Consider the following 26,934-nt stretch of genomic DNA (forward strand, 5'->3'; position numbering starts at 1 on the left):
GGCACTGGTGCAACAGAAGTTGGACCTACTTTAGTTTTCTCTGTTTCTTTTCCTTCTCTACCAATAAAAACAGACATCAACCACAAGTGGAAAATTGGAAATGAGTCAAGAGTTATGACTTATATACGTTGAAACCTGAGCTTTCACTCTTTAAGTCTTGTTTATATTTCAGTTAGATAAGATTTGGATGATAATTTTTTATGGTTCTTATATCCTTTTTTGGATCAGCCATGTTTGATTTTTGTTACACTGAAGTCGCCACTATAGCTACTATGATGTATACTTATGTTTTGAGTATACATCACAAAGTTGATCACATGTCATACGGGACTAAAAGAGTGAAGTGTATGGATTCCCTGCAGGCTGCACATAGTGCAGTAGCTGCAGAGCTGTTGGATCTAAGACAATTTTTTTTTTTTTTGCAAAGGCAAAAGAAAGATTCATTCAATAATAAGAAGACTTAAAGGCACGCTATGACAGAGGAACTTTGTGTCAATGAAGGTGATGAGAAAGATTTTGAGAGAATCTGACTTTGATGCGTTTATAAGTTTGCCTTTGAAACTAAAAGGAGCTCCTTATTATAGGTATGTCTTAGTGTCTATATTATCCCTTGAAGCTTGCCACTCGCTTTAACTTTTTCTTCCATATTTATTGCCTTGACTTGGAAAAAAAGTCATGGCCCCATCATCAAAGTAACACCCAATGGAAAGTTGACAAGTACATATAACAATCAAACAAGAGGCTGGTGTACTGAATACACTTAAAAGAATCAGAAACGATTCCTTGGCTTTTACTTTTCTCCAACATATAGACACTAAGAATATGATTTTTGCTTTACAAAAGCAGTCAATTACCAATCAATTAATTAGCCTCAACAATATTGATTTAGGTTTGGCACATGTTATGCGAAACATAACTGTTGAATGACTGAAGACTGATATGGTCCAATAATTCTGAAAGAAACTTCATCTCTAACCCTTAATTAAAATGAGTGACTATGAAACTTTTTTAGTTACACACCAATTGAAATATAAAATTATATTTAAGACCAGAAGGAGTATTCACAATTGTGATGAGTGGATGAGATGGAGCAAATCAGCTTGATTGATTTCTGCTCCATTTAGGGTTTCTTCATGGGATTTGCCCATAAAAGTAGATTGATAGAAACTAGTACCAAACAAAGAAATTTAAAGAAAATAAACAACTTTTATTGAACAATTCTAGTTACTATGGCCAAAATTTGGATTACAACAAGAAATTTAGTTTATATGATTATAAGAGAGATAATAAAAGAAAGTTAAGATAGATATTTCTTATTCAAAAAATTTGAGAGTCTTAGTCTCTCCCTTTTAAGTATTTGAGGGATTGCTCTCTCCCAATCAATATGCAATCCCAAAATAAATGCCTACCGACTTCCTTCATATTAAATAATTGTCTAAAAACATAATTGTTGCCTAAATACATAACTACTGTCAAATAAATTAATGATATTATAACTGCTTATAACTACAATTTGTTTATGCCCTGACATCTGTATCTATACTTATAATAAAGGGGATAAGGAGATTTGGTGTAGTCTATATAATAGTAATCACCGTTGAACAAAAAAAATCACCTATGAGTAAGAGACAAAAAAATGAGAAATTTAGATGATTGAAGAGGAATATTTAAAATAAAATTACAGTTCGTGATTAACATACGTTAGTGCAATAGAAAAACAGACAGAGGAGAGTGTCCGCTATATGAATGCTAGTAGATATGAATGAAAAACAATTTTTAGCTAAAATAAAACTGCTATTTTATAGGTGGAAAAATTCACAATCCTTTCATTGTAATCTGTTTTTTTATAGATTTCATTTTAATCCTTTCATTTTCTTTTAAAAGTGGTTGGTTTTAGAACATGAACGCTAGACAATACTACCTCAATAATTTTTAGTACTTTACTTCATCAGAAGATAATTTATGGTCTTACAAATCTCAATAAAACATGTTAGGCCAATGGTATTCACAACACACACCATTTTTGTACAAATAAATCTTTCCAGGACAAACACAAAATGATTTTTTGTTGTTGAGGAAAAACACGAAATGGTTGAAAAGTTGGGAAAAGTGAATTTAATTGGAGGCCAAATATTCTGAGAAAAAAAAAGCATTGGCTTGCAATCTGAAACTGAAAGACAACAACATCGTGTCTACCAAAGAGTATGAACTCCACCACATCCATCATGCACCCTTTCAACTCACTCAGACTAAGACCAACTCTAAACTGAAGGCTTTAAGATCACTCCTTTGCATCTCTCGCTCTCACGTATTGTCTGACAAAGATAGATATATAGATATTGAAAACGGTTGCAAATGGATTATAGGAATAAAAAATTCAATAAACAAAAAACTTGATAATAATAATATGTGAGAAAGACAACTCTCCTTAGTCCTTCACCAACACCATACTCTTTCATAGTCTCTCCAAAGACAACAACCGTTTCACCAAACCTCAATTAAACAAAACAGCCTAATACTAAATATATTTAAAAAAAAAAAAACTCTTAATTTTGTTAATTTCTTTCTCTATATTTCTACCCCTTCTGTCAAAGGCCTTCTTGTATTCACTTTTTCTCTCTATGCAACCTCTTTGCCACAAGAACAATCTTTTCTACTCAGAAACTGTTGCAATGAAAAGCAGAAAGAACAAAAGCATTTCCATTTTCTTTGTAGTTTTCTCCCTATTCCTCTTTGGGGTCTTTATGTACAACGAAGACGTTAAGTCGATAACCGAGTTTTCGTTTTCCAGGCTCAAAACTCAAGAAATCCAAGAAGAAAAAACAGAACCTGACAATTCTGTTCAAAGGGATATTAAGAAATTAGGCAACGATGACAGGATAAAAGTTTCAAAGAACCCTGAGGAAACCCAAGAATCAATTGATTTGAAAGCCGTTGTGTTAAAGAAGAAAAATGATAAGAAGATTGAATTGCAGAAAGAACATGAAGAAGATGATATTGTTTTGCCTTCAGAAGATTGTGATTTGTTTACAGGGAAATGGGTTCTTGATAATGTGACACATCCTTTGTACAAAGAAGAGCAATGTGAATTTCTTACTTCTCAAGTTACTTGCATGAAGAATGGAAGACATGATTCTTTGTATCAAAAATGGAGGTGGCAGCCAAGAGAGTGTTCTTTGCCAAAGTAGGAACTTTAATTATGTTTTTTAAATTTCTTAATTTTACTTTGATAGTGTTTTTATTGATTAATTTTTTTTTTATTAAGGTTCAAACCAAGAGTTTTGCTTGAGAAACTTAGAGGGAAGAGGCTTATGTTTGTTGGAGACTCATTGAATAGGAACCAATGGGAATCTATGATTTGTTTGGTCCAATCTGTTATTCCTCAAGGCAAAAAGAGCTTGAACAGAACTGGTTCTCTTTCTGTATTCAGAATTGAGGTTTCTCTTTCTTTTCCTTTTTCTCATAAGTAGGGAATATATTGCATTCTGTTTTTGCCAACATAATGATTAATCACAAGTATAATTCTAGCCTAATATAGTATTCCTCATAATTAATTAGGACACTTTAAGGTTTTAAATTGTGGTTACTATAATATATGTATCAAAATCCTTTATATTAAGGTGAACCACACTCAAATGCAATTCACATTGTGTCAATTGTAGTCATATTACAATTACATAGATATTAAAATATTGTGGCCAAATTGCAATCATAGACCTTTGCTAAATAACTTGGTAAAAAATTTTATTACTAGAATCTTTTACTACTGTTGTATGTAGCAGCTGTGAGTATCATTAAATTAAGATTAAAAAAAAAATTCTTTTAAATCTAATTATCCTTATACCTGTTGCACCGTAAAGTACAGAAAAAATCGAAACAGAGTTACAAAACCTTATAAATGTTACATTTAAACCACAATTGGTGGAGGATTTGATGATTAATTATGTCTACTGTTTAATTGACCAAAGTTGCATAATTGAGGAAGGCATGTTGTGGGGCCATAGATATTGAGTAGCTAGATGTTTGCGTTTGTGTGTGCAGGACTACAATGCTACTGTGGAATTCTACTGGTCACCATTCATTGTAGAGTCAAATTCAGACGATCCAACGATCCACAGCATATTGAACCGTATTATCATGCCTGACTCAATTGAAAAACATGGTGTGCATTGGAAGAATGTGGACTACCTTATTTTTAACACCTACATATGGTGGATGAATACCATCACTATGAAAGTGCTGTAAGCAATTGCACGATATTATATTATATTATATTGAACTTTATAATTGTGTATTATTTTTTTGAGAGCTAATTTTGGTGTTAATTTTTCATGTTTGTGGGGGGTAATATATGCAATTAAAAGACGAGGGTCATTTGATGAAGGAGACACGGAGTATGATGAAGTCCCTCGGCCAATAGCATATAGGAGAGTCCTTGAAACGTGGTCAAGATTTGTGGATAACAATATTGATCCAAATCGTACCAAAGTTTTCTTCAATAGCATGTCCCCTCTTCATATCAAGTAAATAATTATCAAATCTTACTTTCTTTCTTTTCATATTTTTCTAAATATAAAAGTGATTTGTGCTCAACAGTCAACAACTACTTTTGTTATAACCAAGGACTGTTGCAAATGGCTACTTTTTTTTTTGGGTCTACTTTGAGAAATTTATTTTTTGCACTCTTTATATTTCTAAAAAAACCACACATTTATTTGGAAGTATAAAATAAAATGTGTTTTGACCAAAAGTATAATCTTTTAATGACATAAAAATTGTGCATTTTTTTAGAAATTTACTTCCGAAGTGACTTGAAAGTTGAAAAATAGGCTTGCTACTAATTTTGCCTTTGTATGAAGGGCTTAAATCCTAATCCTAATGGCTAGCACTAAACTATCTAGAATAATAGCCCTCTTATTTTTAATACTAAATAAATATTTGTTATGCCATTAAGTGAGGTCATTCTTGTTATCACCTTATTTAATAAAATAGTTGGGGTTTGCACGTTAGATATCTTGGAAATCTTGGTTGGTAATCCACTACTATAATGTGCCATATTTTTGCTAATATCATAGTTTATTTTTTTAATTTATGCGCTATATGAATTCTAACATTTACAAATTTACCAATATATGAATTTTTAGGAGTGAAGATTGGAACAATCCCAATGGTATAAAATGTGCCAAAGAAACTACACCAATTCTCAATATGTCTATTCCATTTTCAGTGGGAACTGATCGACGTCTTTTTATCATTGCAAAAAATGTGACAGATTCAACTAAGGTGAAAGTGAATTTCTTAAACATTACCACTTTGTCGGAGTTTAGAAAAGATGCACATACTTCAATTTACACTATACGTCAAGGCAACGTATTAACTCCAGAACAACAAGCTAACCCTGCTAGTTATGCAAATTGTATTCATTGGTGTTTACCAGGATTACCTGATACATGGAATGAATTGCTTTATACACATATTATCTCTATGTCTTGACCGACAAGGCAACGTCATATAGATATATTCTTAACATTTTTTTTTCCAATATTTTTTACCTTCGTTGCCTTGGTTTTTGTTAGTTTTGTCTATATAATTCTTGTAATTTTTTCTTTGAAAAATTCTTTTAGTTTTCTATTCCTATTAGCAAAGCTTGGAAGCAAAGCAACCACTTCAATTGTGCAATGAATGTCCGAAAAGAAAATATAGTAATTTACAAATTGTATGTCACTGGGAGCACCAATGTTCTTGTTAAGAGGTTTAGTACAAATTTGCTTTTTTGGTCATAATTAAATCATACTTTGGAGAATACATATAATTCACGACCACTTTTAAAATTAACTAGTGGATTAACTAGTGGTGTAGCGCACAAGTGAAATTTTGTTGGTGGGTTAAATTTCTATGCATATAATATTTATGTGCAAGAAATACATATTTAAAAGTTTTGATAATAAACTTTGTCAAACAAAAAGTTACGTTAATAACTAATCATACGGGTAAAGGTAGAGTATTGAATATTACTGCAAACAATAATTTAAAAATTTAAATAATATATATTAGTTAATTTAAAAATAAAGATAAAAAATTTAAATTTAAATTTTTTAAGGATTAAAAAGTTAAGAATTTTTTTATAAAGATTTAAAATAAAATATTAAAATTTTATAGAAACTTAAAACTTATTTTACACAAAGAATAATACACTAGAAATATGAAAAACAATTAATGTATCCATATAGCAATATGTACAAAGATTTGTCAAGAAGGAAAATATGTATTGACATTAAAAAAAAAATAATCTATCCCCATGGTGAGATTATATCTTCATTTCTTCTCTATTTATTTATGGTCCATTTGAAAAAAATTAGACACAAAAAATAGTTAATAGACCTCACCACTAAAATTAGGTCAAGAAGAGACACAAAAATAACTTGAGTTTAATACAATTTTTTTTTCTTTTTCAAAATACTAGTGTTTCTTTGAATTTTTCAAAACTCAAACTGTTTCATATGTTTAAGTTTGTTGGTAACATCAATTTTCCATTTTTTTTGATAGATTAGGGGTAAAATGGGCAATTTGATGAAATTGTGGGCGTAGTGGTATAGTTAATGGGGTGTGTGAATTAAAAAGAAAAAAGAAAAAAGAAAAAAGGAAAGGAATAGTTTGTGAAGCCCATTTGAAGTCGGACCCAGCCCATGACATATTCAGTCCATACTATAATAAAGCTTCCCTTAGCCACGCAAATCAAACCTAGGGTTTTGCTTGGTACCATCTCGTTTGTTTCGCAGCTCTGAGATCTAGCTTGTTAGTCACCGATTCTAGATCAAAATGAGGTGTTTATTCTCTAATCCCCTACCTCTTTATCTCCGCTCTTTTACTTCTTTATGCGTTTATTGCTTATAACACCATTCATAGAATATCTGTTGTATTGTAATGCATTTCTGATTCTGGATTCGATTAAATCATTTTTAAATAATGCACTTGAAATCCTTATATTTCGTATTTATTTATTTATTTTATTTTGTGGTTGATGGATGTGTAGTAAGCTTCAGAGTGAAGCTCTGAGAGAAGCTATCTCTGGAATCACTGCTGATTCCAAGGAGAAGAACCGTAAATTTGTTGAGACTATTGAACTTCAAATTGGGCTGAAGAACTACGACCCACAAAAGGACAAGCGTTTCAGTGGCTCTGTCAAGTTGCCCCACATCCCTCGCCCTAAGATGAAAATTTGCATGCTTGGAGATGCCCAACATGTTGAAGAGGTATGTATCTGCTCCTATTATCAAACTGTTTTGTGAATGTTCAATTAGGTGTTGTGTGATGTACCATAATATTTAACACTTTTTTGTTATAATCCTCTCATATCTTGTTGCTTTATAGTATATATAGTTTTGTTACGGGGTTTATTTTTGTGATATTTTTTGTTTATTTACTGTTTGTTGAAACTATACCATATAATGCATCTGAAGTTCTGTAACCTAATTATTATGCAACTTTTCTTCAGGAAAGTGTCGTCGCTGTGTAGGTTAAATTTCACTGGATTTATATTTTGTGCTTTAGGGTATGTTTAGGTTGGTGCTATATTATAGAATTAAGTGGAATGCTATGAAATTGGTTGAAATATAATTAGACTAATCGATGTCATTTGACTCTATAATATTAATTCAAACATATCCTTAGTGCATTCTTTAATGATTAATGAATAATAGTGCAAATTAGTCTCTTTTGCTAAGTGACTGATATGTTAATTCTAGTACATATTTTTTTAATTTGTATTCAAAACATGTAACAAAAATTCTCTTCATTAATTATCCTTTCAAATTGTGCTAATCATTTGTGTTAAATTTATTTCTCCTATTTGCAGGCAGAGAAGATAGGATTGGATTGGATGGATGTTGAAGCCTTGAAAAAGCTTAACAAAAATAAGAAATTGGTGAAGAAACTAGCCAAGAAGTACCATGCTTTCTTAGCTTCTGAGGCAGTCATTAAGCAGATTCCTCGGCTTTTGGGTCCTGGTCTCAACAAAGCAGGTATGTTTTTTTTCTTTCTCTATGATTTCTTACCTTTGACCTCATTGAGAGAACATTGCGAATTTGAGTTTTTCATTACTTTACAGGGAAGTTCCCAGCACTTGTCTCTCACCAAGAATCTCTTGAATCAAAGGTGAACGAGACAAAAGCTATGGTGAAATTTCAGCTTAAGAAGGTGCTCTGCATGGGAGTTGCCGTGGGCAACATTAGCATGGATGAAAAGCAAATTTTTCAGAATGTTCAACTTAGTGTTAACTTCCTTGTCTCATTGTTGAAAAAGAACTGGCAGAATGTGAGTATTCCAGTTAATTGTTAAGCAAAATCATTTTTGTTTGGTTTTATTTTACTGTTCACTTAATGTGCAATCGTGTGAACTACTTATCACTTAATGTGTACTGATAGTTGTTGTTGAGTGGAAACCAATCTTCATTATCTCATCATGTTCAACCATAATTATCACATGGTTTTTAACTTTATTGATAAAATGATATGTGACATGAGATGACGGCATGATGACATGAGATGCGCCCCACCTTTACATGCTTTCTTTCATCAGCTCACATGAATGTTTAATGTTACTCAGTTTACTACGGGATTGTCTGGGTGTATTGGAGTTGAAACTATGTAACTCTAGTTTATAGGGCTTACTCTTCAACTCTATTGCATGTTATTTTTTTGTTTGATTAGTGTTGTTTACTAGTATTGTTTATTGTTTAGTCTGGCTGATCTAGCTATCCATCTAATTTATCATTCGTACGATTTCAGGTCAGGTGCTTGTATCTGAAGAGTTCCATGGGAAAATCTTACCGAGTATTTTAAGGGGATTCATTTTGTTTTTTTTGTTTTCAATATTCAGTGAGTTTGTCATCTTCATCTATACATTATTTATCCTAATAGCTGGATTGAAATTTTCATCTTATTACAGTTTTGTTGGATTATTTGAGGTTATTTTGTTTCATGTTCAAACAATTGATAATGTTAGGCAATCTATTTTTGGTGCTCTCATTTCTGATTGAGTTAAACTAGTTGATTTGAGATATCCAATAAGGTGAGCAAATCTTGTAGGGAATCATGAAAACTTCCATGTTTGACAGCTGAAAAGAGTTAGATAATCACGCTTCAGGGGTGAATTAACACCAATATTTTACTTCAATTACGATATGTTTTTTATACTGTTAACTAATAAATCCCAATCAATGTAACATAAGCTTGAGGTTTTTTAAAATAAATTCAACTTTTATTCCGCAAGCATATTATGTTCCCGCTAAACGGATATATGTTTGCTGTAAACTTTAAAAAATGTGTACAAAGTTTTACAAATACTTACGACATCATAAAAAGGGGTACTGGTTAGCATTTGTGTTGTATTGTTAATATTTGTCTTACAAAAATTGTGCAGTCTACAAGTTTTTTCGTTGCAATCCGGTCTCCATTAGATGAGAAATAAAGCGTCTACACAAACATTTATTTGAAAATGGACAAAAAGGAGGTCAAGACCTTAAGGTTAAAACCCAAGCTTTTTTCTTATAACGCGTCCAAATTTTTATTACTAATTCAAATAATTTTAAGCACCAAGTTGAATGAGTGATAAATAGGGATACAATTTCATTTTTTTTTTACCAAGTCTCACAAGCTAAAGTAACACAATTTCCTATGACAAGTTACGCATTAAACGTGACATCCCAATCACAGCTAAGCAAATCTCTTATATCTTGAATGAGGGAGGCATTTTAATGAAATTTAGGAACAACATCAAGAACTAGGTCCAACATAGTCTGAGAATCTTGGTAGCAAAGCAACCGAGTAATGACCATCTGAATAGTCAGGTGTAAACCATGATCATATCGGCTAGGAGCTTTGCGTGCAAATTATCATAATTTTCAAAATAACTATTAACTAGAAAATCTTTTTTATTTTTTTATTTTTTTTATTTTTTAAATTTGAAGAGAAAAGACGTCATCAAAACCTACTTTATGTGGGTTGTTCAAATTATTACAATCAACCTTGAGGATAATGCAATGTGTAGAATGTATAAGTTATAAATTTTGTTCGATAAAAGTTATTAATTAGCTTATATCGTTTTTTTATAAACTAATTCCACTAACTTATAACCTTATAAGTTATAACATATCATTTTTTGCTTCCAATTTTACCCATACTATTGTATCTAAAATTCTTTTTTGAACTATACAGTTTATTTATTATAATTTAAAATAAATAATTTTAAGAAATAGTTTATTTATATATATTTTGTATAATTCTAGATTTGAAATAATTTTAATAAATAACAATTTAAATTAATTTATTTATTATGATTTAAAATAAATAAACTTGCTAGATAAGTTAAAAATATATCTGATTAATAAATAATTAATTTAATATATTTATAAATTATTTATAAATAACTTAAAATTTAAAATAGTTAATATTTTAAAGTAAATAAGTCATTTATTTACTTTAATTATAAATATATCAGATTGATAAATTTGAAATTAATAAAAACGTAAATATTAAATTATTACTTTTAAAATATTTTAAGTGTTAGTTGACACACAAAAAAATAATTAAAAATATCATTTTATATTTTTAAATTAATAAAACTACTAATTTTACAAAATACTCAATTAATTTAAAAGCTATCAACTAATTAGCATTTAGTTTGTAGCAACATGAATCTTGGCAAGCTTGTTTTAAATATTTGCCCCCAACACTCTCGAGTTTTGTCCTTGCGAATGCAATTAGATCTACAGTTTTCAATTGTAGTCCTTTCTCTTGTTTTTGTTTTCTTTCACACGAATAATTTAAAAAAATCACTCCTTCTTTATTTTGTGTACTACAAACAAGAATATCAATTTAGTTATATTAGAAAAATAAAGTTGTCTTTGAAAAATAATTATTTGTTGATTTAAAATATCACTAATTCTAATCTTAAGTAAAATATTAATACTAATTCCTGTGTTTTATTTTAATTGTACCTTTTTTTTGGACATATTTTTCTAAAGTAACTAAAATATTAGTTAAAAAATTATAAAAAAAAGCCCTCTTACATCTATACTATCTCATTTTTTATAAAATAAAAAACTATCATATCTCATTTTTGTTAAAAAAAATAACATATCATCTCTCATTGTATAGAGTCTAAAATTAGAGTTTAATATTAACATTCTTTAATATTTTCAAGTATAGTTATATGAGAAAACATATTAGAAATATCAAGTAATATATTATTATTATTATTATTATTATTATTATTATTATTATTATTATTATTATTATTATTATTATTATTATTATTATTATCATCCACGTTTGTCCGCGTAATAGATTATACAAAACTTTATATGACTATTTAAATAAATTAGTTATTTGATAGATAAAAAATGAAAAAATTATAAATAAAACAGTTTCAATAAATGGTGAAATTAAAAGGAAAAAAGTTACACCAAAGCAAGGTATCCTTTTTATACATAGGAATAAAGGGTCCATTTGTTTAAGATTTTTAAAAATTGATTGCAATTTTATATTTTTAAAAATAATTTTTATATTAATTTATTTAAAAATAATAGAAGTTGTTTTAAATTCATTTATCTATTAAAAAAGTAATTTTAACATTCAATAATTTAAATATTCATTATTAGATATTTAACATGATGAAAATAATATTTTTTTTAAATGTATCTTTTAAAAATAATTTTATTGAAAAACTTATCAAAATAGTTATTCATTTTAATAATTTTCCAAAATTTGATTATAAAAAAATTGTAGTAAATAGATAAAATACTTAAAATATTATTTTACGATAAAATCTGAATTATTTTTTCATTTGAAGTTTTATTTTCATTTTTATTAAAATATTATAAAAAAATAAAATACTATAAAATAATATTTTTTTTAAATCTTAAACAAACTAAAAAAAACTAAAATTAGAATTAAAATAATTTTTTAAGTAAATAATAAAATTGTAAAGGAAATAGATACGCCAAATCTTAACATCATTTTCTTTACGGGAAAATCTTACTCCTTTAAATAACATTGCATAATTTATTGATAAAACTCAAGTCTAATTTTCTAACAAAAATATAATTTGTTGTTGTTATTATATTTTATATACATTTAAATAACGTTACGAACTTCTTTTTATAATGTTATATACGACGTTGCGTTAATTTTAAGTGTAGTTTTTATTTTAAACCTTTAGACAGCAGCAAATTATCAGTCAACAATCATACACAAAACACTATTTTTTTATTTGACTCAAAAAATAAAATAATAAAAAACAAATTTGTAAAATTTAGCTCAATTATGCTGTTAATCTAAATATTTTATTCGAAGTTCAAATTCGAGAATCTATTCATATTTTTACAAGTTTTAAGGGATGTAATACTTTTACTTAAAATGAAAAAAAAAAAAGAAAAAACAAAGAAAAGAAAAAGAATCCGTTGGACCATTACTTGGTTTAGCTGTCTTAAAATCAAAGCTAACTAACTAAGTCATCAGCAAATAACTACACGTCTCTTATAATATTACACCAGCCTCATTATTTTCTGCAATAATAATTTTCTTTTTTGACAAAAAATTATGCCCGTAAATTTGCTTTATTAGCTAATTAGTGCATAAAACGAGATCCTTGCTTCTCTGTCGTTTTCTTTTATTTTCTTACGAAATTCAACTCTCTTTCTTTCTCATAATCTTTATTTTCTCATAAATCTCGCTTTATTAGTGTCACTAGCACTTCTTTTTTCCATTCTTTCTTCTCCGTATTTCTCTTCTCTCTCTCTCTCTCTCTCTCTCTCTCCATTTTCGCTTTTGAGAGTCCAACTTGTTTCCAGATCTTGAACTCATTTGGATCCTTCTTTTGACTCTTCATCTTCCAATTCAATCACCGCCGCAGATCTGACCCTCCGATCCAAATCATCATGGCGGCTGCCAACGCTCCGATTCTCATGAGAGAAACCCTCACCGTAAGTCCTTTCTCCTCCTCCACACTTCATTTTTTCTCTACTTCCAAACTCAACTGTATTAATAACACTTGCTTTTACGATACATGTTTCATTTTTTTATGCTTTGATCGATTTTTGGTTTTCCGAATCGATTATTCTGTTACGGTTTCGCTCAATAGTGTGATGAAGTTTACTGTGTTACTTTACTCTATTGCTGTTGATTTTGCTCAGATCTGGATCATTGTTGTTTATGTTTCTGAATTATATACTGTTGGAAATTTATTAACTGTGAAGTTGATTACTGTGTTTGAATTTTAATTGCAGTTGCCAAGCATTGGTATAAATCCACAATTCATCACTTTCACGCATGTGACGATGGAATCTGATAAGTATATATGCGTTCGAGAAACGGCTCCTCAGAATAGTGTGGTTATTGTTGATATGAACATGCCAATGCAACCTTTGAGGAGACCTATTACTGCTGATTCTGCTCTTATGAATCCTAATTCTAGAATTCTTGCTTTGAAAGGTTGGCTATTTTTTTACTTTGTGTTATTTATTCTCTTGAACTTGCAAGTTATGGGTGTAGCTCGTAATGTTGTGGATAATATAGCTGCCAGAATTTTGGTATTGATTTGTATTTTGTATGATATAAAGATCATATTTTTTGGGAGCATGAATTGATATTTATTTGAATTTTTGTTGAAAGAAAACCTTAGTTTCTCATGTTTTTGCCTTAGCATATGCATATGCTATCCACTACCCTCAGATATAGAAATTATTGGATAGTGAAGTTTTTGAGATTTATAATGTGCATTGAATGTCGTCGTGGTTGCCGAAAAAAACTTTCTATATCTTGTTTTCGTAACCCATTACATGACCCTATTTCCATTTATGCAACTATTTTATGAAATGAAAACATTTAGTTTCAAATTTCAATTCATTTGACTTTGACTGGAAGCAGAGTAGAGACTAGAGAGCCTTTAGATACCTGCTTCGTGCATCCTGATTGCCAGGGGCACATAATTGTGAAGCATAGATCTTTGGTTCAATTTTTTATATGAAATCTGAAAATTACGTCCTTAAGTGATATAATTTTATGGGGAAATTACACTCACATTCCTTGTTTGTTGGGAAAATTGCAGTCACCTCTCTAGGATTGTTTGAATGACACACATCCTCTCTATTTTTACAGAATTGAGGAAAGAGGTGTTTACATATTAGAGGGGGATATGTTGCATTTAAACATATCTCTAAGGAGGTGAGTGCAATTTCCCCTAAATATATTAAGAGAGAAGCATCAACATTTTTGTGTTATATCCTATATTAGGGTAAGAAAACTATTGCATTAGGAAGAAAGACCACTGTTATTAAGATAGCCTATTGTTCATAATGCTTCCAACTGTATGGAAAAAATTCAAGGTCTTATTTGATTATGTCGTGTGCTTCTGTTTGCTGTTGCACTCCTCATTTATATACTTTAGGAGTTAGGAATTATGAATATATTCACTTATATGCTACATTCTTCTCTTGAAGCCCAACTCCAAGGAACAACTCAAGATCACCTTCAAATATTTAATATTGAACTGAAAGCAAAGATGAAATCTTATCAGATGCCTGAGCAGGTACTTGTCGTATACTATTATACTGTATGCATGTACTGTAAAATATTGGGTGACAAGGAAAACCGTATGAATGTCCTCATTTCATGTGCAGGTAGTCTTTTGGAAGTGGATTAGCCCCAAGTTGTTGGGTCTTGTAACTGTGACCTCTGTATACCATTGGTCAATTGAAGGTAGGATACGGATAAACTACAATTCTGATTAACTGCTATGTTTTCAAGTTTATGGATTGTTCTTCAGTGCACTTGTAGTTTGTATGCAAATTGTTGACCAGTATCTTGGTCTGTGATATGTGAAACTTGTAGGTGACGCTGAACCAGTAAAGATGTTTGAGAGAACAGCAAATTTAGCAAACAATCAAATAATTAATTACAGATGTGACCCTACAGAAAAATGGTTGGTCTTGATTGGTATTGCTCCTGGTTCCCCTGAGGTATATCTCTGGTATTTGTTATAGTAAGTAGCTTATCATGGTGAATTGCACTTCAAGTTTCAATTTTACTAATAAAATCATTTATCTCATATTCCTTTGGCCTTTCATCTTCTTTGATTGAATTTTCCGAGTAAAACCTTTTGATACTTGTTAGATGTAAAACTGAACACCATACACTGTTGGGCAATTGGTCCTGGGCATGTTATTAGAGCGACCATGACTTAGTAGTCGGGAACTTGATCTTGTTTCCCTCATTCTATAAAAGTTGAATTTCAATGCAATGTAATAATAGGCTTGTGTGTTGTATGTGCCCCTAGCTCAAAGGGCCCTTACATGAGGAGACATGTTAAATATAAAACTATTTATATTTCGACTAAGAGATTAATATATTAAATTGGTTGGTTATTGAGAACAATCATGATCTATTATACTATATTTTTCATGAGCCTGTTCTAGTTTGGTTCATTTCGTTATATCTTCTTGCATTATAGAGGCCACAATTGGTGAAAGGAAACATGCAACTCTTCTCTGTGGATCAACAACGCAGCCAGGCTCTTGAAGCACACGCGGCATCATTTGCTCAATTTAAAGTATGTATCTTTGTGCATGTATTTTTGTTTGTTTAATATTTACTTGAATAACTGTATACTATTATATGTCTACTATTTTACTTTGTGCTGGCAATATTGAATTGTTTTTTGCCAGGTTCCTGGGAATGAAAATCCTTCTACTTTGATTTCTTTTGCCACTAAGACACTTAATGCTGGTCAAGTTATATCCAAGTTGCATGTCATTGAGCTGGGTGCACAGCCAGGTTTGCATAATTTTTGCTGTCACATTTACCTCTTCTGTATTAGCCTATGGGTAACATGGCTCTAGGATGTATTGGCAATGCAGTTGTCATATGATGAATTGAGTTTCCAAGAATGCTTTTTTTCCTGTTAAATGGAAATAAAAGATTTAAATTGTTCATAACTTGTATTAAGTAGAGGTGTGGGGAAAATTTACCTTTCTTAAAGATGTCTGTAGAATGAAACTTTTTTCTGGCAATCTAAAATTCTTCACTTCGGAGGAATAATCATGTGATAAACTCAAAATTGTGGACTGATGAATCACAATGATCGTGTAGAGTTGATTAAGCCTATGGAGGAAGTTACTCATCATTGCAAATGGTTTTAGTTAACGAAATAACTTGCCTTATGTTGTTGGGCCATGCTCCCGGATTTCTTTACGCACAAATGATGGGATTACTTTACTTTGTGCACGAAATAACTTGCCTTATGTTAACAGACTTGACTTCTAGGTTTTCAATTTAATGATAAAGCTATGAAGCTTCTGTGAATATATGTTAGGTTCGAGTGATGTTTAGTGGTTAATTTCACAATTCCCAAAGCAGTTTTTTGAAATTAGTTTGTGCATTTAAAGATGGATAGTGATATTGTATTAATAATTAGTCATTTGTATAATTGCTATAATTTGTGATGTGATTCAGTTGACCGTCCTTCTGGGATTTAACTTTCCAAATTTGTTGGCAGGGAAGCCTTCATTTACAAAGAAACAAGCAGATCTGTTCTTTCCCCCTGATTTTGCTGACGACTTTCCAGTTGCCATGCAGGTAAGGGAGTTGCTGGTGTTTGTTGCTCATTTTTTTAACCATGCAGATAGTTGATTCATAGTTTGTTGTTCTGGCAGATATCCCACAAATACAGTTTGATTTATGTGATTACCAAACTTGGTCTCCTATTTGTATATGATTTGGAGACAGCTACTGCTGTATATAGGAACAGAATCAGTCCAGATCCTATATTTTTGACGTCAGAAGCTACATCAGTGGGAGGCTTTTATGCCATTAACAGGAGAGGCCAGGTGTTACTGGCTACTGTTAATGAGCAAACAATTGTGAATTTTGTCAGTGGTCAAGTATGTTCATGTTCTTGTTATCCCTTCTATGATGTAAAGAGGAAAGAAAGACACATTTTTTCTAACTTTGTTTGGTTATTATCAGTTAAACAATTTGGAGCTAGCAGTTAGTCTTGCCAAGAGAGGAAATCTTCCTGGTGCTGAAAAGCTGGTATGTCGTTTTCTAGAATAAATAATATTTCTTTGTTAAGTGTTGTCAGGGAAGTCCCTAGAAATTGGAAGTTAGATGTGATCTAGTTGGGTTTAATATAATTTCAAGTGCTAACTTGTGTGAAGTTTGGCAATCTTTCTATTTATCATTCATTAGTGCAGGTTATTAAAAATCAATGCAGAAAGTAACACCTATTTTCATTAAATTAGTGCTCCAGGAATTACTTTACACATGAATGATATTTAAGCCTTGTCAAATCAGTACCTAAAGTTCGATTTTTTGTTGTATGTCAGCATTGTCAATATCGACCTTTTACTTTGATAATTTTTTATGCTAAGAAAAGATAGATGCTTAGGGCAAGGAAGATTATGTGGGTGACATAAATGATGAGCGGCATGCTTCAGTTAATACTTTTGGTAAAAAGGGCAACCTGTTGCTGTTGAGCTCCCGCCACATGGAGTCTAAGGGTCAGACTCTTTATGGATCTATTGTAGGCAGCCTTGCCTTGTATTTACAAGAGGCTGATTCCACAACTTGAAAGTGTGACCTCCATTAACATGGCAGCAACTCCTATTGTTGCGCCAAGGTTCCTCTTAAGTTAATTTTTTGGTAATTTGCAAAATATTGGAATTGAGTATTACAATGGATTATGCATTAGTCTCTTTTCATCTTTTTTCCATTTTGTAGTTTTTTTTTGTTTCTATTTTTTCTAGTAAGACATATTTTTGTTGACAATACAGGTAGTGGAACGTTTTCATGAACTATTTGCTCAAACAAAGTATAAAGAAGCAGCTGAGCTTGCTGCTGAGTCTCCACAAGGAATCCTTCGTACACCTGATACAGTTGCCAAATTTCAGGTTTGTTGATAGGATGTAGCTATGAAAGATTTTGTTCATGCTGTTTCTGCAACTAAATTTACGTAGACACTCATCTTTGTTTATTTTGAGGGATAAATGAAATTGTACTGTCTCATGCTATTCTATTTTTCTGGTCAATTAGACTGTAGTGGTCAGTGTTACAATCTGTTCTATGTCGCAGAGTGTTCCTGTGCAAGCTGGACAAACTCCTCCACTGTTGCAGTATTTTGGCACTCTTTTAACAAGAGGAAAGCTGAATGCGTTTGAATCACTGGAATTGTCACGGCTTGTTGTGAATCAGAACAAGAAAAATCTGTTGGAGAATTGGTTGGCTGAGGACAAGCTTGAGTGCAGTGAGGAGCTTGGAGATCTTGTGAAGGTTGGGTTGCAACTGAAATTTTGAAGAACTTTAAATAATTGTTTATTATTTAATTTATTTTTGCTTTCAGATTTTTCCCTAATGATATACTAGTACTATTTCTAGTTGGATTTACTTATTGTCGAATGGTATATGTTTTTTAATGTCGATTAGTGTTCTCCATTGTAGACTGTGGACAATGATCTTGCTTTAAAAATATATATCAAAGCCAGAGCTACTCCAAAAGTTGTTGCTGCTTTTGCTGAGAGAAGGGAGTTTGACAAGATTCTGATATACTCTAAGCAGGTAGAGGTCTTGTTTTCTTATCAAAGAATATTGATTTTGGATTCATGAGACTTTTTTTTCCTTCTTTTGTAAATTTTTTAACGTTGTATGGCTTGTGGAGTATTTTACTTCTCCTGTTGTACTGAGATCCTATATCTTGCCTTTTCATTTTACTGGAATTGACTGTGCCTTAACATTTTCATATTCCTTGGTTATAGGTTGGATATACGCCTGACTATCTCTTCCTTTTGCAAACAATTCTCCGGGCAGATCCTCAGGTATGTGATAATACTTTGCAGTTCATATTGTTCAATTATTTAAAAAATTATTTTGTTGAATGCTCCTGCTGTCTTCCATCTTGTTAGATGGTGGTCACTGATTATTTTTCTCTACACCTTACATCATGCGTTTTTCTGACAGATTCTACAAGTTACTTTATTTATTTATTTTGATTTGTAGGGGGCTGTTAACTTTGCATTAATGATGTCTCAAATGGAAGGTGGTTGCCCTGTTGATTACAACACCATAACTGATCTGTTTCTTCAGGTTGTTATCTATGCAATTAAGCTATTATATGGTGATATTAATATAATATTCCTGCATTTTAGCGATATATGTTACTGGACAGTCCACTTATTACCTTATGGCTATTTTTTTGTGCTCAGAGAAACCTGATCCGGGAGGCAACTGCCTTTCTCTTAGATGTTTTGAAGCCAAATCTACCGGAACATGGGTACCTTCAAACAAAGGTTCAGTCATCATTTCTCATTTGTTAAAGGCATTTTACTCCTGTATTTTGTTTTGTGCACTGAATCAATCTTGTGAATTGCTCAGGTGTTAGAGATAAATCTTGTGACTTTCCCCAATGTTGCTGACGCAATTTTGGCTAATGGCATGTTTAGCCATTATGATCGTCCTCGTATTGCGCAACTTTGTGAAAAAGCTGGTCTTTATGTGCGAGCTTTGCAAGTAATGACCTTCAATACATTTTTCCCTTGCTTTTTTTTTTTTTTTTTTTATAGTTTTGAGCTGAAAGTTACTCCTCTTATTGATTGCATTTTTGTTGACGCAGCATTACACAGAGTTGCCAGATATAAAGCGTGTGATTGTAAATACACATGCTATTGAGCCTCAGGTTTATGTTCCCCATTGCTTTTATCCTTTTTGATGAGTTTTTTTATTTTTATAATATATCTATTTCAACATCATGGTAGTTTAAAAATGCTTAGTCACATTATTTGGTTGTTGCAGTCACTTGTTGAATTTTTCGGTACTCTATCACGAGAATGGGCTTTAGAGTGCATGAAAGATCTATTGTTGGTCAATCTTAGAGGCAACCTACAGATAATTGTGCAGGTATGGAAGTGTGATTTTTCTTCTACAACTAGAAACTATTAATAATTAATTGATAACTGAAGCTTACTTATGTTTGTCCAGGTTGCTAAAGAATATTGCGAACAACTGGGCATTGATGCTTGCATAAAGATTTTTGAGCAATTCAGATCATATGAAGGACTGTATTTTTTCCTTGGTTCATATCTGAGCTCCAGGTAATTCTTTCATTTTGGAAGATTTGTTTTAGCAAGGGGACAAATAATCCCGTTTGTCCTGAAGATTGTTTGACATATTAATCTGCTAATTTGTTTCTCTTAATAATATGGGATAGTGAGGATCCCGACATTCACTTTAAGTACATTGAGGCAGCAGCAAAGACTGGACAAATCAAAGAGGTCGAGCGTGTGACTAGAGAATCAAGTTTCTATGATCCTGAGAAAACAAAGAACTTTCTGATGGAAGCAAAACTTCCAGATGCACGACCATTGATTAATGTTTGTGACCGATTTGGATTTGTTCCAGATCTAACACACTATCTATTCACAAGTAACATGCTTCGCTACATTGAAGGTTATGTTCAGAAGGTATTATAGTTTGCATTTCTATTGTAGCAGCCCTTCTTATTTCAATATGGCTATCTACTCTCTCTGTTGCAGTCATAACGTTGTGCCTTGCTTTATAGGTGAACCCAGGGAATGCTCCTTTAGTTGTTGGGCAGCTACTGGATGACGAATGTCCAGAAGATTTTATCAAAGGCTTAATTCTCTCTGTTCGTTCGTTACTGCCAGTAGAGCCCCTTGTGGAAGAATGTGAGAAGAGGTGGTATCCATTCTCTAACACGAGTAATGTTTTGCACTCATTTTTCTGATTTTTCTCTGGTACTTTTGGACTGCAGGAACCGGCTTCGTTTGCTCACTCAGTTTTTGGAACATCTTGTAAGTGAGGGAAGCCAGGATGTACATGTTCATAATGCACTGGGTAAAATCATAATTGATAGTAACAACAACCCAGAACATTTTCTCACTACGAACCCATATTATGATTCTCGAGTTGTGGGCAAATATTGTGAAAAAAGGGATCCCACTTTGGCAGTTGTGGCTTATAGGCGAGGACAATGTGATGATGAACTTATCAATGTGACAAACAAAAATTCATTGTTCAAACTCCAAGCAAGGTTTGTGGTGTATATTTATCTTTCACAAGGTAATTATTCGTGGCTCCAATGCTTACATGTTTTTGTTGTGACTACAGATATGTTGTTGAGAGAATGGATGCTGACCTTTGGGAGAAAGTTCTTATCCCTGATAATGCCTACAGAAGACAACTTATTGATCAAGTTGTATCTACTGCTCTTCCTGAAAGCAAGAGCCCTGAACAAGTATCTGCAGCTGTTAAGGCTTTCATGACTGCAGATCTACCTCATGAGTTGATTGAGCTTCTTGAGAAGATTGTGCTTCAGAATTCTGCTTTTAGCGGGAACTTTAATCTTCAGAATCTTCTTATTTTGACAGCGATAAAGGCTGATCCATCCAGAGTAATGGATTACATTAATAGACTGGACAACTTTGACGGTCCTGCAGTTGGAGAAATGGCTGTTGAGGCTCAATTATATGAGGAAGCGTTTGCAATTTTCAAGAAGTTCAACTTAAATGTTCAAGCAGTCAATGTCTTGCTAGATAATATTCATAGCATTGATAGAGCTGTGGAGTTTGCTTTCCGAGTTGAAGAAGACGCTGTGTGGAGTCAGGTGGCCAAGGCTCAACTCAGGGAAGGTCTAGTTAGTGATGCAATTGAGTCCTTTATACGGGCAGATGATGCAACACAATTTTTGGATGTCATCCGAGCTGCTGAAGACGGCAATGCTTACCAGGACTTAGTGAGATACTTGCTGATGGTAAGGCAGAAGACAAAAGAGCCCAAGGTGGACAGTGAGCTTATTTATGCATATGCAAAGAATGATAGGCTGAGTGACATCGAGGAGTTCATTCTCATGCCGAATGTGGCCAATCTTCAAAATGTTGGTGACAGATTGTATGACGAAGAGCTTTATGAGGCTGCAAAAATTATATTTGCTTTTATATCTAACTGGGCTAAGTTAGCAGTCACGCTTGTGAAGTTGAAACAGTTCCAAGGTGCTGTTGATGCAGCAAGGAAAGCTAACAGTGCAAAAACATGGAAGGAAGTTTGCTTTGCTTGTGTTGATGCAGAGGAGTTCCGTTTGGCCCAGATATGTGGGCTGAACATTATTGTCCAGGTAATACGGTGATTTTTGTTAGTTCTTTAATTAACTATGTGTTGAAATGAACTATAAAGTTTTGATTTATTCAGATATGATTTGATTTCAATTTAGAAAGTCTGAATAATTTTAGCTTCTAGAATGTAATGAGAAGATAATAACATTAAAAGTATGTTGTGAGCTTGAGATGGTGGAAAGGTTTTGCGCATATTGCTTTGGTCTGCAGTTAGTAAGCCAATAATAGTCCTCAAAAAAGCTTAACTTAAATTTTTGTCGTGAATTTGGCAGGTGGATGACTTGGAAGAGGTAAGTGAATATTATCAAAATAGAGGATGCTTCAATGAATTAATATCCCTCATGGAGAGTGGCCTAGGATTAGAACGGGCACATATGGGCATATTCACAGAGCTGGGAGTTCTGTATGCTAGATACCGTCCGGAGAAACTTATGGAGCATATCAAACTATTTGCAACCCGACTCAATATTCCAAAACTCATAAGAGCTTGTGATGAACAACAGCATTGGAAGGAACTGACCTATTTGTATATCCAATATGATGAGTTTGATAATGCTGCAACAACCATCATGAACCATTCACCTGAAGCATGGGATCACATGCAATTCAAAGATGTTATTGCCAAAGTTGCTAACGTGGAGTTGTATTACAAGGCTGTTCACTTCTATTTGCAAGAGCATCCAGATCTTATCAATGATGTTCTGAATGTCCTTGCACTTCGGGTTGATCATGCACGTGTTGTTGACATCATGCGAAAGGTAGCATCAATATCGTCCATAATTTCATTGATCTTAGTTTATACTCTTATAACCTGTTTTCTGTATTACTCATGAATGTTTTTCTGTAACGTACTATAGGCTGGTCACCTTCGTCTGGTCAAGCCATACATGGTTGCAGTTCAGAGCAACAATGTGTCTGCTGTTAATGAAGCCTTGAATGAGATATATGTTGAGGAGGAAGACTATGATAGATTACGGGAGTCAATCGATTTGCATGATAATTTTGATCAAATAGGCCTTGCACAAAAGGTGAGCTGCATTTATCCTCCATAAAGACTATTCATTGAATTTAACTGTAGTAGTAACCTGATATATCATCATCATCATCATATGCAATGCAGATTGAAAAGCATGAACTTCTTGAGATGAGACGTGTTGCTGCTTATATTTACAAGAAGGCAGGTAGGTGGAAGCAGTCCATCGCCTTGTCAAAGAAGGATAATCTTTACAAAGATGCAATGGAAACAGCCTCACAATCTGGTGAACGCGAACTTGCTGAAGAGTTACTTGTCTATTTCATTGATCAGGTACCAAATTCAGTTTCAACTGTGTATACTGTATATAATCCCTTGCAAATCAGATATTGGCTCAGCCTATGCCCGGGATGATTTAGGGTGGGCTCTAGTTCTTGGTCAACATGGTTTTTTAAACTAAGATGCTAAATCACGGTGTTTTGGTTGTTGCATAGTGGTGAATGTGGTATCCTTCATAGCATGTGTAGTATTTTTTAAACTTTTAGTGACAATTTATCCTGCCAGTTTTCAAAGGTTTTATTATCAGCACTTGCTGAAAGGTCAATATGATCTGGGTAGACACATTAATATGCATACGGTCGAGTAAGGTCAATATATTCTAATATTTCTTTCCACATGCTTATGCAGGGAAAAAAGGAATGCTTTGCCTCTTGTCTGTTTGTTTGCTATGATTTGATCCGGGTAGACATTGCTCTTGAACTGGCTTGGATGCATAATATGATGGACTTTGCTTTACCATATCTCTTACAGGTTTGTAATCTTTCTGTGCTTAATATGATGAACTTTGTCTTTTTCTTCATGTTATCTAATTTTCTTTCACTGTCTTCTCTTCGCCGTTGTAGTTTATCCGTGAGTACACTGGCAAAGTTGATGAACTGGTGAAGCACAGAATTGAATCGCAGAACGAAGAGAAAGCTAAACAACAAGAAGAGAAGGAAGTAATTGCACAACAGGTATTTTGTTTGGCCATTTTATGTTACCTGCTAATAACTTACTACCTCCTTTTTATCCATCACTCTTTATCAGATTGAACTGTATAATACTGGATTCCAATTGAATAAAATATGTTCTGTTGCAGAATATGTATGCTCAATTATTGCCTCTTGCTTTGCCTGCACCGCCAATGCCTGGAATGGGAGGAGGCTTTGCCCCTCCTCCTCCAATGGGCGGCGGATTCGGGATGCCTCCAATGCCTCCTTTTGGCATGCCACCCATGGGCAGCAGCTACTGACAGACAAGGGACCATGGTTAGTTCAGCCATGAACTCAAGTCTAAATGGAGACCAACGCAGCAGGTTGGGAATTTTCATAAAATTTCACTTGGGATTTAATGCAGTATTCTTTCTTTGCTTCTGATTGAGGTGGAGGTTTAGGTCAAAATAATGTGTTTGTTGGGGGTTTGTGCCATAGTTTTGTAATATTTTTTGTAGATGAGGCATTTTTTGGGCTGCTTATACGAGCTAGCGGAGGATTTTCTGTATGTAACCATTTTTCTTGTATTAAATGATTTGGTCTTCAGTATAATGTCAAATAGACCGACTTCAACTCCTGGTCCATGTTTATTATGTTCTGGATTTATTCCACAAGAAGTGGAATAAAATAGAGCTTGTTGGCGTGTTTGTCGTGTGTATCTTTTCTACTTTGAAGTACATGGTTTATTGTGGACTTATTTCTCCGTTTTTTGTTTTGAGCTCATACACATTTCAGGTGCTAACAGTGTACATCAATTTGATACAGCTGCATGATCTCTTGTAACCTACATTTTTTTACCAATACTTATTCTGCTGATTTTGTAAATAGTAGGCTAGTTTTTAAGCATAAGCTAAAGAGATGAATAGATTCAACAAAATGTGTGTTCTTATGTACACCTTTAGAACAGAAATTGGGAGTCTAATCACTTGTTAAGGACATCAATGTAGCGGGAGGATAATGCAGCCAATTACCAAATTGTAACCGATGTTAGTTTTGGACTTAAACATTTAGAGGTATGATTATATAGGTATTTGGGTTTAAATGACTCATCATGTCAGTTTTGTTGATTTATAATGCGTACCTGAGTTCTTCAGTCTGAGCGATTTAAAGACGACTCAATAAAATATTTTAGATTGTTCCCTTCTCTCTAAGAATTCTTCCTCCTCCTTGTATGCTCTTTCTAAACGTCCAATATCATATACACCATTGGAGTGTTGCGATACAGTATCATGCATCTGCTTCTAAACTTCATGTTTCTCCTTTAAATATGGGTCCAATCCGTTCTCAACAAAAACTGTCAAATATTGCTCGTTATTTCACTGACTTTTGCTATAATCAGAAACTTGCAATTAATGTTGGGATTGTTTATTTTACCATGTGATGAGAGACCATTTTTTCAAAGTTAAATCTTAAACATAGTATTAGAGCAATAACATTCACCTTCAAGAGATATTCTAATTTCATTTTTGTCAAATCCTAAATTATTTTCTTCATTTATTTTTCCTTCACAAGAAAAATAATCTGCTTTCATGCTTCATGAAAATCTTTTCCCTTTTTAATTTTGGTTTTCTTGCTCAAGGAAAAATATTTTTTGGCAATGGACCTTTGGCACAATAGGGATTACTCTTCTTTTACTCTTGTTTTCCAAATTTAGCAGTTGATGGTCTCTAAGATAGGGATTACTCTTTTACTTTTAAAATATATAATTTCAAAAGATTGGTAAAATATATAAAAAACAAAACAATTTCAACGTCGCTAAAATTGAAAATGATGAATTTGTAAATATGTTCACAACAATCAAGTTAATATCATAAAACGAAAAAAATGGATACAAATGTGACAATTAAACTGATCAAAATACACATGTCTCTGGATCTGTAGTATTGAAGATCAAATCATTGACTAAATCTGCAATGTATTGAGGATGTATTTGTGAACAAACTCACAACGACCGTGTTAATATCATTGAATGGAAAAATACCTACAAATGTGACAAAATCAAAATAATTGGAATATTCATACCTCCAGATCTAAAGCATATCAAATCATTGACTAAATTTGTAATAGATTAAATTTTGTATGTCAATTTGAACCAAACAAAAACTACAATAAGATAAAAAAAAAAATCAAACAACATTGTATCAAAACGACAAAGAAATCACACTAAGATCCCAAAATCACCAAAAAATGTGAGAAATATAAGATCTATGTAAAACGATACATGATATTTTGAACAAAAAAAATGACTTCAAACCACCTTTCTACCGTGGATTAGAAAGTTGGAAGAGAGGAGTAAAGGAAAATATGAGAGGAGTAAAGGGAAGGTTGAGAAAGAGCCGATTAGATTTGTCAATAGAAAATGCTTTTAAAGAATATGCAACTCAAATTTAATTTTTATTTTTTTAGAATTAAGAATTAAATTTTTATTCACTCCGATATTAAATTTAAAGAATATGCAACTCAAATTTAATTTTTTTTTTTAGAATTAAGAATTAAATTTTTATTCACTCCGATATTAAATTTAAGTAAAAATATGATTTAAAAAATTGATGATTAAATTTTAATTTTGAATCAAGTACATCAATTTTTTTATCATATTCATATTTATATTGGAAACTAGAAATAATATTTTGTATTAACAATAAAAAAATTGCTTTTGTTTGTATCTAATGAAAGTAAATTTTGTGAATACATTGGTTTGGTGATTGAAGTGAGCGGTGGCGGATTTTCTCGGAAGTGAGTATCTCCTATATATA

The 26,934-nt window shown here is 32.3% G+C and overlaps 3 protein-coding genes across 3 annotated transcripts; all 3 read left to right on the forward strand.

The window, feature by feature from the left end:
- The first annotated feature begins 2,084 nt into the window (after positions 1-2,084).
- Positions 2,085-5,724, forward strand: LOC101501820 (xylan O-acetyltransferase 1-like). The gene is made up of 5 exons (XM_004500441.4): positions 2,085-3,184; positions 3,266-3,437; positions 4,042-4,241; positions 4,365-4,523; positions 5,145-5,724. The coding sequence occupies exons 1-5, from the start codon at positions 2,622-2,624 to the stop codon at positions 5,491-5,493; spliced, it is 1,443 nt and encodes a 480-aa protein (XP_004500498.1). The 5' UTR covers positions 2,085-2,621; the 3' UTR covers positions 5,494-5,724.
- Positions 5,725-6,688: 964 nt separating this feature from the next.
- On the forward strand, positions 6,689-9,026 carry LOC101502356 (large ribosomal subunit protein uL1). The gene is made up of 5 exons (XM_004500443.4): positions 6,689-6,824; positions 7,034-7,253; positions 7,856-8,021; positions 8,108-8,313; positions 8,787-9,026. Exons 1-5 carry the CDS (start codon positions 6,820-6,822, stop codon positions 8,838-8,840), a joined length of 651 nt encoding a protein of 216 aa, XP_004500500.1. The 5' UTR covers positions 6,689-6,819; the 3' UTR covers positions 8,841-9,026.
- Positions 9,027-12,720: 3,694 nt separating this feature from the next.
- LOC101502662 (clathrin heavy chain 1) lies at positions 12,721-24,875 on the forward strand. Its single transcript, XM_004500444.4, has 30 exons — positions 12,721-12,982; positions 13,286-13,490; positions 14,498-14,586; positions 14,678-14,756; positions 14,889-15,016; positions 15,508-15,606; positions 15,722-15,830; positions 16,552-16,631; positions 16,709-16,936; positions 17,022-17,087; positions 17,828-17,944; positions 18,126-18,323; positions 18,492-18,608; positions 18,806-18,865; positions 19,047-19,133; positions 19,253-19,336; positions 19,422-19,556; positions 19,660-19,722; positions 19,839-19,943; positions 20,025-20,137; positions 20,254-20,506; positions 20,605-20,741; positions 20,818-21,096; positions 21,174-22,176; positions 22,447-22,932; positions 23,032-23,202; positions 23,295-23,480; positions 23,835-23,957; positions 24,050-24,160; positions 24,286-24,875. Exons 1-30 carry the CDS (start codon positions 12,938-12,940, stop codon positions 24,436-24,438), a joined length of 5,109 nt encoding a protein of 1,702 aa, XP_004500501.1. The 5' UTR covers positions 12,721-12,937; the 3' UTR covers positions 24,439-24,875.
- The last annotated feature ends 2,059 nt before the right edge of the window (positions 24,876-26,934 follow it).

Source organism: Cicer arietinum, chromosome 5 (assembly GCF_000331145.2).
Source record: "Cicer arietinum cultivar CDC Frontier isolate Library 1 chromosome 5, Cicar.CDCFrontier_v2.0, whole genome shotgun sequence".
NCBI lineage: Eukaryota > Viridiplantae > Streptophyta > Magnoliopsida > Fabales > Fabaceae > Cicer > Cicer arietinum.